The sequence below is a fragment of the Sinocyclocheilus anshuiensis genome, unplaced genomic scaffold (assembly GCF_001515605.1).
Source record: "Sinocyclocheilus anshuiensis isolate Anshui unplaced genomic scaffold, SAMN03320099.WGS_v1.1 scaffold1115, whole genome shotgun sequence".
Lineage (NCBI taxonomy): Eukaryota > Metazoa > Chordata > Actinopteri > Cypriniformes > Cyprinidae > Sinocyclocheilus > Sinocyclocheilus anshuiensis.
In genome coordinates, this window is record NW_015547735.1 from 818750 (window position 1) to 827644 (window position 8895).

The 8895-nt window shown below is 36.0% G+C and overlaps 1 protein-coding gene across 2 annotated transcripts in view; it reads right to left on the bottom strand.

Annotated features, from left to right (window-relative positions):
- The window catches only part of LOC107704391 (ena/VASP-like protein), a 32040-nt gene that overhangs the window by 3950 nt on the left and 19195 nt on the right, over positions 1 to 8895 (bottom strand). For both annotated transcript variants that reach the window (XM_016507310.1, XM_016507309.1), the window contains exons 4-10: positions 7942 to 8005; positions 6014 to 6081; positions 5633 to 5883; positions 4254 to 4354; positions 3233 to 3275; positions 2148 to 2181; positions 2007 to 2067 (exon numbers count right to left, since the gene is read on the bottom strand). In XM_016507310.1, the coding sequence (XP_016362796.1) occupies positions 2007 to 2067; positions 2148 to 2181; positions 3233 to 3275; positions 4254 to 4354; positions 5633 to 5883; positions 6014 to 6081; positions 7942 to 8005 (622 nt within the window). The remainder of the gene's footprint in view (positions 1 to 2006; positions 2068 to 2147; positions 2182 to 3232; positions 3276 to 4253; positions 4355 to 5632; positions 5884 to 6013; positions 6082 to 7941; positions 8006 to 8895) is intronic.

Below are 8895 nucleotides of genomic sequence, written 5' to 3' on the forward strand. Positions count from 1 at the left end.
CATCATCATAACACATCATCATAACATCACATCACATCATCGTAACATCACATCATAACATCACATCATATCATAACATATCATCATAACATCACATCACATCATCATAACATCACATCATCATAACATCACATCATATCATCATAACACATCATCATAACATCACATCACATCATAACATCACATCACATCATCATAACACATCATCATAACATCACATCATATCATCATAACATCACATTGCCATAACATCACATCACATCATCATAACATCACATCATATCATCATAACATCACATCGCCATAACATCACATCACATCATAACATCACATCATCATAACACATCATCATCATAACACATCATCATAACATCACATCATAACATCATCATAACATCACATCATAACATCACAGATCACATGATCGAGCGATTTACAGTATGTCCTGCCACACATTTACACAAATGTTGTTTTTTGCTAATTTTTAAAAGATCAAATTAAATTAATTTTATAATATTACGCACACTTAAATTATCAGTAACTTATGAAAGCTTGTTTCTGCCACAGGATAAAATTTTTAAAAGGTAATTAACTTTTTTGTCTCAGAATTCTTTTTTTCCCTTTGCAATTCAGACTGGGTTTCCATCTCGCCATTTTTCTGTTTTGTTTCCATCATGGAATAAAAAGTACTAAATGATAACTCTGACTTTTTATCGCTATTCCTCAGAATTGAGAGAAAATGAAAGTGAGATAAAAAGTCACAATTACCTTGTTATTGTTTATTTCATGGCAGAAATAGGCTTCCATACTACCTTGAATTAACACTTCAGTATAATGAAGTTTCATGTTTTAATAGTGAATAATACATTCTGGTAATAAAATAAAAAGTTTGCTTATTTGCATATCAATACATAATTAATGTATGCATTAATCATTCTTATTAGTGCTGATTAAGTGCAGCTAGAATTAATAATAAATATGATTCATTGATCAGTTCTTTTTATTTTATTACAAAAGTGTGTGTTTCATTCATACTCGAAGCCGGAGGGCGCTCTCGCGCAGAAAGTCGTACCAGGAAATCCCTAATATGGACAAAAGCGTCCAGCTATCGCTGTATGAAACAGTTGTTTACTTTTCACAGAAAAACAGAAACGTTTGGAAACATGAAGACATTAAACATATGATTGCGACAATATATGGTTTATTTGTGTTTGTCAAGTCATCTCCGGGTAATAAATAAAGTATATGAACAATGCAGTGCTAATTGATAGCATTCATTACAGTATAGAAACTATTCTGCCTTATTATGTGATAAAAAATGGTTATTGTCCAGCAGTTATCTGATTTCTAAGTCAATTAAAAGCTAGAAATAAGAGAAAAATTAAAGTTGCCTATACACTACCAGTCAAAAGTTTTTGGACAGTAAGATTTTTAATGTTTTTAAAGAAGTCTCTTCTGCTCACCAATTTATTTGATCCAAAGTACAGCAAAACAGTAAAATCTTGAAATATTTTCACTATTTAAAATAACTGTTTTCTATTTAAATGTATTTTAAACTGTAATGTATTTCTGTGATGCGCAGCTGTATTTTCAGCATCATTACTCCAGTCTTCAGTGTCACATGATCTTCAGAACTCATTCTAATATGCTGATCATGTGACACTGAAGACTGGAGTAATGATGCTGAAAATACAGCTGTGCATCACAGAAATACATTACATTTTAACAGATATTCACATAGAAAACAGCTGTTTTAAATAGTAAAAATATTTCACAATTTTACTGCTTTTGCTGTACTTTGAATCAAATAAATGCAGGCTTGGTGAACATAAGAGACTTCTTTAAAAACGTTAAAACATTTTTGACTGGTAGGTTATATATTACAGAAATGTTATATTGTAATGTTATATATATATATATATATACATGTCTGTCCCCCTCACTTCTGAAATGATGGCTACGCCTCTGCCAGTATGTGTGCAGAGAACCTGGATTGTGTTTCTGACCTGGACACCAGCGAGGATCTCTCGGCTGAACTGGCTCGGTCCCACGGCTTCTTCACTGCATCTGCAGAACGACACACAGCACACCTGAGCTCACCTGAGAAACACACTTACTGCACTGCTCTCATTCAGATGCACAAGTACCTGCGGCGTTCTGTCCACGAGACGCGCGATCCTCCTGAAACACATCACAATCAGCCTTTCACACACATACTGACTCAAAGTCCACAACCCTACTGAAAAATAAACACTTTAATGTATCTAAAATACATTTATTTAATGCCAAGTATACTACAAATACACGTTTATGTACTAAATAAAATGTCCTGCAATTGTACTTTTAGTACACTAAACTGGTATCTGCTAAATTGAAACAACTAATTTTGTACTTTAATTGTGCATACTATATACTTGTAATAATACTTAGTATACTTGATTGTGCTAAAGTGGAACTATTGCAAGTACACTTTAAATATTTTGCGTTTAAAGATCATACAATCCTCATCAAAAGTGACATTAAAACACATTTTAGACTTAATATTAAGAAAAGTGCATTGTGCACAAGTAATATTCCAAGTAAAGTTTAATTATAATTTTTATATCCGCAAGTCTCAAGTTATCTGTCAGTAAATATGTTAATAGATTTGAACTATACTTCGTATGAAATAAATGTATTTTAAATATATTACGTTTTCACGTATCGTCTTCATTAAGTGTTTTGTTTTTATTGTGAAATTATTTATATATAGGGCTGCACATATGTACATACATTATTATTATTGTTTTAACTAAAATGAAAATATTAATATATTACAGTTGTAAATTGCAATTGTCCTGTGAAATAATAAATATATAATTATAGGTCTAATGATTATTTTATTTTACACTGCAAGCTACAATATTAATATTTGTGTCTTACATTCTTCACTTTCTCATGTTCAAATCTTCAGACAATGTAAAAAATCTATTCAGATCAATAATGTGTATCTGTAATGTGTGTGCACATATTAATTTTAATTTTAAAAAATGTAATTCCTTGTTTTTAGTTGTGATTTTTTTTAATGATTATTTTTATGTAAAGCACTTTGAATTACCATTGTGTAAGAAATGTGCTATATAAATAAACTAAAAAAAAAACTTTTTAAAAACGTACTTAAAAAGCGATCACAATTAGCTGCTAAACATGAAGCAAGCAAACACACGGTGATCTCCATCAGCTCTGTACTCACGCTTGGGCTTTCTCCGTCCTTCTTCTCATCTGCTGCTTTCCGTCTGTGATCAGAAGTAAAGTGTGTGTGTGTTTAATCATTTGTGTTTATTATCAGTGTGCATTACGTGTGGTGTCGCTCATCATAACCCATCGTTTAGGCAAGCACATGGTACCCACTGAATAAAAATAAAACAAGCTAATTGCGAGTTTTATCTCACAATTCTTACGCTAACTCTGACTTCTCACAATTCAGAATTGTGAGATATCATGAACTCTAATTGCGATTATAAAGTCCAATTCTGAGGGGGAAAAAAGTCTATTTTCTTACAGTCGCGAGTTTATAACTCACAATTCTGACTATATAACTCACAATTGCGAGAAAAAAGTCAGAATTTAGAGTTCATATCACGAAATTCTGAGAAAAAAGTCAGAACTGCGAGACGTAAACGTGCAATTACGAGAACAAAAGTCAGAATTGTGAAATTAAAAGTCCAATTACCGGTTTTTTTTTGTTCGACGCTGGAAAAAGGCTTCCAGATAAAATATGTTTTACAAAACTGAACTTGTATATAACGTGATCGTAATTTAGTAAAAACATTTTAAGTTACTAATTACAACGCTTTCATGTGCATAGTTATTCAAACAGCACATAAATTATATACAAAGAACATTTACATTATCAAAGAACGCTCAAAAAACTCCCCCGTTCCCAAAAAACGAATCTCTTCCTTACATCGTACGTACATTTCCACTTTGTTGTTTATGACGCGCTCAACACAACTCATCTGGACGCCTCTGATTGGCCATCGCATTCATAAGCTCAACAGAATCGCGTGTGATTGGATATAATGCGGAACGCTGTAAAAACACATAATTTGATGCACCATCTAAATTTAATGCTGCAATTGACACTTTTCATTTCATTTCCACTTTATCCGTGACATCCTTAATAGATTTAGTTTAATTGTACAGGGCCATTTTTGCCCCGAGCCCCTGTTAATTCCAGACCCGTGGCCAGAGGAAGGCTAAGTATCTCTGACCTGCGAGCGAGCAGCGCGTTCATCTCCTCCATCAGGCCTCCGCTTCCGCCGCTGCTCCGGTTGGCTTCGTTTTTGGCTCCGGACGCAGAGCTTTCCTCCGTCTGCAGACAATCATCAACACAAACACATTATCTGATGATCCGACTCTTTTTGTTTTACTACGTTCATTGATATTATTGGCCTCTTTGGGAATGTTTTTTTCATGTGAGATGTGAGAAAGTGTTTTTGGACGCGATTAATCGTTTGACAGCACTAATAAATATAAATATTTTATATATAAATCTAACATTTTTCCTTAATATATACGGTATGTGTGTGTATCTATATATACATAATAAATATACACAGTACACACACATATAGTATGTAAACATACACTTTTATTTTGGATGCGATTCATCGCGATTAATTGTTTTGCAGCCCTGGATTCGTTATAATTAATCAGTCAAAAAGACTCACAAACAGTCTCAAACTCATCAGTGTAATGACAGAGAATATGATATATGACATACAGAAATGCCATAGAGGATCCGTTTGTGGCTCCTAAAGAACCTTTCAGTGATCAGTTTCTTAAAAGAACCATTTATTTCTTAGAGTAAAGAACATTTTAATCACCTGAAGAAACGTTTTTCACTATAATGAACCCTTAGCGGTTCCACGGATGTTAAAGATTCTCAACCTTAATTTTTGTGTAGTAGAAATAACTATATATGACATTTTCAGTGAACATTTTTTTTTATTATAAAATACAATCTGAAGAGGATTTTGATCATGTTTGCAGCCTGCCGTTGTCTGGAAATGATTCTGCTAAACATCTTTGGTTTGGGTTCGGTCATAGAGTCGGTTCCAGAAGCAAAAACTCCATTTGTTTTAACTATAACTTATAAACCATTAAAGACAGACCTACCATGAGCTACAAGGTCGCTATTTGATTGTATATGCTCTCGTTGAAGTCGTGTGTTCACGTAAATTCAACTTATTTTTTAAATAACTGCATTTAACAGCTAACAGCTCTAACCCTAACCGACGTCGCTACAATTCTTCTGGATTGAGTCTGTCTCAGTTTGTTCTGTTTCTTCATGTGACTCCAGACAGACTGATGATGATCAGATCAGATCTCTGTGTGCAGCACCAACATCTCACTGCATTATTACAATTAATGGCTAAATGAATGTTTGGAAATGTAAACTGATATTTCCTACTGACACACTACAGCAACAGATAGAAATAACTGACTTAAAACCATTTTTAGCTGCTGAGAATACTAGTGTTCTGATCATTTTGGCCACCACTGTAACTCTCAAACAAACTCTTTTTAAAGATCTTTATGGGAAAAATGAATGTGAAAACACTTCTTGAAGCATGAGACGATGTCGCACCCGTTGCACACGGCGCAGTTTGGCTCCGGCGATCATGGCGGCGAGACCCGTGGGGGTGTGGCTATCGTCCTGGGCGTGGCCCCCGTACCCGCCCACAGGCAGAGGAGGTGGGGGAGGGGGCGGAGCTCCAGCAGAAGGGGGCGGCGGCCCGGGCGGGGGAGGGGGACAGGGTCCGCCCATCGACAGAGGAGGCGGAGCCACAATGGGAGGAGCTACAGACAGCACCGCAGGGTGACCCTGAAACGGGGAACCTGGGAAAACACACACAAATCACTCATTACTACAGCGCTTCACAGTTAATGAGGCTTTAACTGTTAGAGCAGCTCTACAGAAGACAACAGTGTCATTATTCAGATCAGTGTTTCAGTCGTTGCGTCTGACCTGAGTTGGACGATCGTCTCTCCCGCTCGATATGCGCCTGCATCTGCTGCTGCTGCATTTCCATTTGCCTGCGGAGATTAAATACACACATAAACACACAATGACATACCCATCATGCACTGCACACAGACCTCACTCACACACTAACGGTCAAGAGGTTTAATGTTTCTGAAGAAGTCTCTTCTGCTCACCAAGGCTGCATTTATTTGATCAAAAATACAGTAAAATTGTGAAATTTTATTACAATTTCAAACAGCTGTTTTCTGTGTGAATCTCTGTTAAACTGTAATTTATTTCTGTGATGCGCAGCTGTATTTTCAGCATCATTACTCCAGTCTTCAGTGTCACATGATCTTCAGAAATCATTCTAATATGCTGATTTGCTGCTCAAGAAACATTTCTGATTATTATCAATGTTGAACACAGTCGCGCTGCACAATATTTGTGTGGAAACCGTGATACATTTTATTTTTCAGGATTCACAGATGAATAGAAAGTTCAAAAGAACAGCGTTTATTTGAAATAGAAATGTTCTGTAACATTGTAAATGTCACAAATGTGTTGGGAAGGTTACTGTGGAAATGTAACAGGTTACAGATTAAAAGTTAAAATGTAACAAGTAGTGTAACTATTTCAGTTACTTTATTAATGTAACTGATTACATTTGATTACTTTTTAATTACTTTACTAAATTTCTAACAAATGTTTTGTCCTTTTGAAACATGTAAAGCAGGCAGGAATAACCTAACAGAACTCAACACTGATTACTGTCAGACTTCTCAAAATCCTTCTTCACTTTAATTAAGATGATAATAGTTTAATTTTAAAGCACAGCCGCCACAATATCAGTCTTTAGCAGCTCTTTTACTTTGAGATCGTTCTGAGGTTAAATACAGATTTAAAACTAACACACAATATAGTTTAATAGCTATGATACTGTTTCTGAAATCAAATCTTTGCACAGTTGACAGAAACACTGGCATCTAACAACGGCTTGGAAAAAACTGTTCATCTTAAAAAATAACGCATAAACATAAACCCAAACAGGAAATAAAACAGTTATTGAATAAGCATGTGTCCTAAACTCCTGAAATATTAGTGTCTCATATATTAAAGCAGTCAATGCAATTTATGAAATAAATCAATTAAATCTGTTTGTGTGTGAAAATATTTAGACGTAACCCTCTTTGTAATCGCTAACATTTTCATAATTAACTGTAATTTAATTACACATTTTTTTCTCAGTAACTGTAACTGATTACAATTATTTTGTAATTAAATTACGTAATTGAGTTACATGTAACTAGTTTCTCCCCAACACTGCTTTTGAGTTGTTTCATATCTGATCTAATAATGAGTCTGACAGCGACATGATGAGAATCGATCAGATGCTCTTGAGTTTCCTGATGCGGGAAGCATATGGGAGCTGCATAGTGTGAGATGTGGAATTTTCCAGATGCATGATGGGACAGCAGAACAGCTGATGCTTCCTGTGACCAGCAGAGGGCGACTGTGTGTGTTTCACTGACCGCATCAGAGCAAAAACAGCTGTGCTGATTCATTAATCAGTGGAAATTAACACTTCTATTCATCTATGATGCATTCAATTGATCTAAAGTGTCAGTAAATACATTCGTAATGTTACAAAAGATTCTATTTCAAATAAATGCTGTTCTTTTGAACTTTCTGTTCATCTGTGAATCCTGAAAAAATAAAATGCATCACGGTTTCCACAAAAAAAATTGTTTTCAACATTGACAAGACAGTGTCCATATATCAGTGAGATCAGTTTGGTAAATATATGCTGTTCTGAACAACACCCTGCTCTTTTATTGGGATCTAGTTAAAGACTCGTGTGTGAATGTGATTTATACAGTACGGTTCATTTCTAGTGAGATATCACAGCAGTGTGTGTTTGTGCGGCTTACCGTCTCTGGACCTCCAGCTCTTCTGAACTCGGCCCGTTCTGGACTGGACGCTGAACAGCTGGACCTGAAAGAGACCATGAACAGTTTGAGGAACATGACAGCATCATCATGTGTGTCAGATTCAGTGTCTGTGTGAGTGTGTGTGTGTGTGTCTGTGTGAGTGTGTCTGTGTGTGTGTGTGTGTGTGTGTGTGTGTGTGTGTGTGTGTGTGTGTGTGTGTGTGTGTGTCTGTGTGTGTGTGTGTGATATTCTGCAAATCTGCATTCATGTTTATTCAAAAATCTACAAAATATCTTTGTAAATGTTGAAACTTTTAACTATATATATACAGTATCTGTTATGACAACTCTGGGAGGGATTGGCATGGTAATGTACATGACAATGTTAATGTATTTGGTCTTGGCGGAATAGATCTGCTACGCTGCTGCGGCACTTGCTACTGCCAAGACATCCACGACATGCTGCTGTGAGCATGTAAGAAATTGCTGCTGCAAATATAACATACATGAAATAACCCCCCACAAAGCAGGAGACATAGAAGGTACAATACAAGGTTCCGAAGAGCCATGTGAACTGCATACTGCATGTACTATGTGTGCCTGGGCTACCGACCCGACCAGCACACGTTGCACGAGCACATTTCTCCGAACTCCGAACTCCATAATGCATTTCACTCGGAACTAACTGTTACAGCCGTAGATAGTTATCTTCAGCGTCTCCCGCAACACTGTCATTGATATGACTGCGATAAGCGTGTGCTTCTGACGCTGCATGCAGCTGAAATCAAACTGGGATAATATATGGCGAACCCCCGTTGAAATGCATACACAAGAATGCTTATTTCATTCAACCTGTTTAACCTGTTTCACTATCAGCGTGTCCTCAGAGCGATTACATATGCTCTAAACTGCGTTTTGCTCCAGCTGTATAAACACAGATGCTAAATGCTGCTGC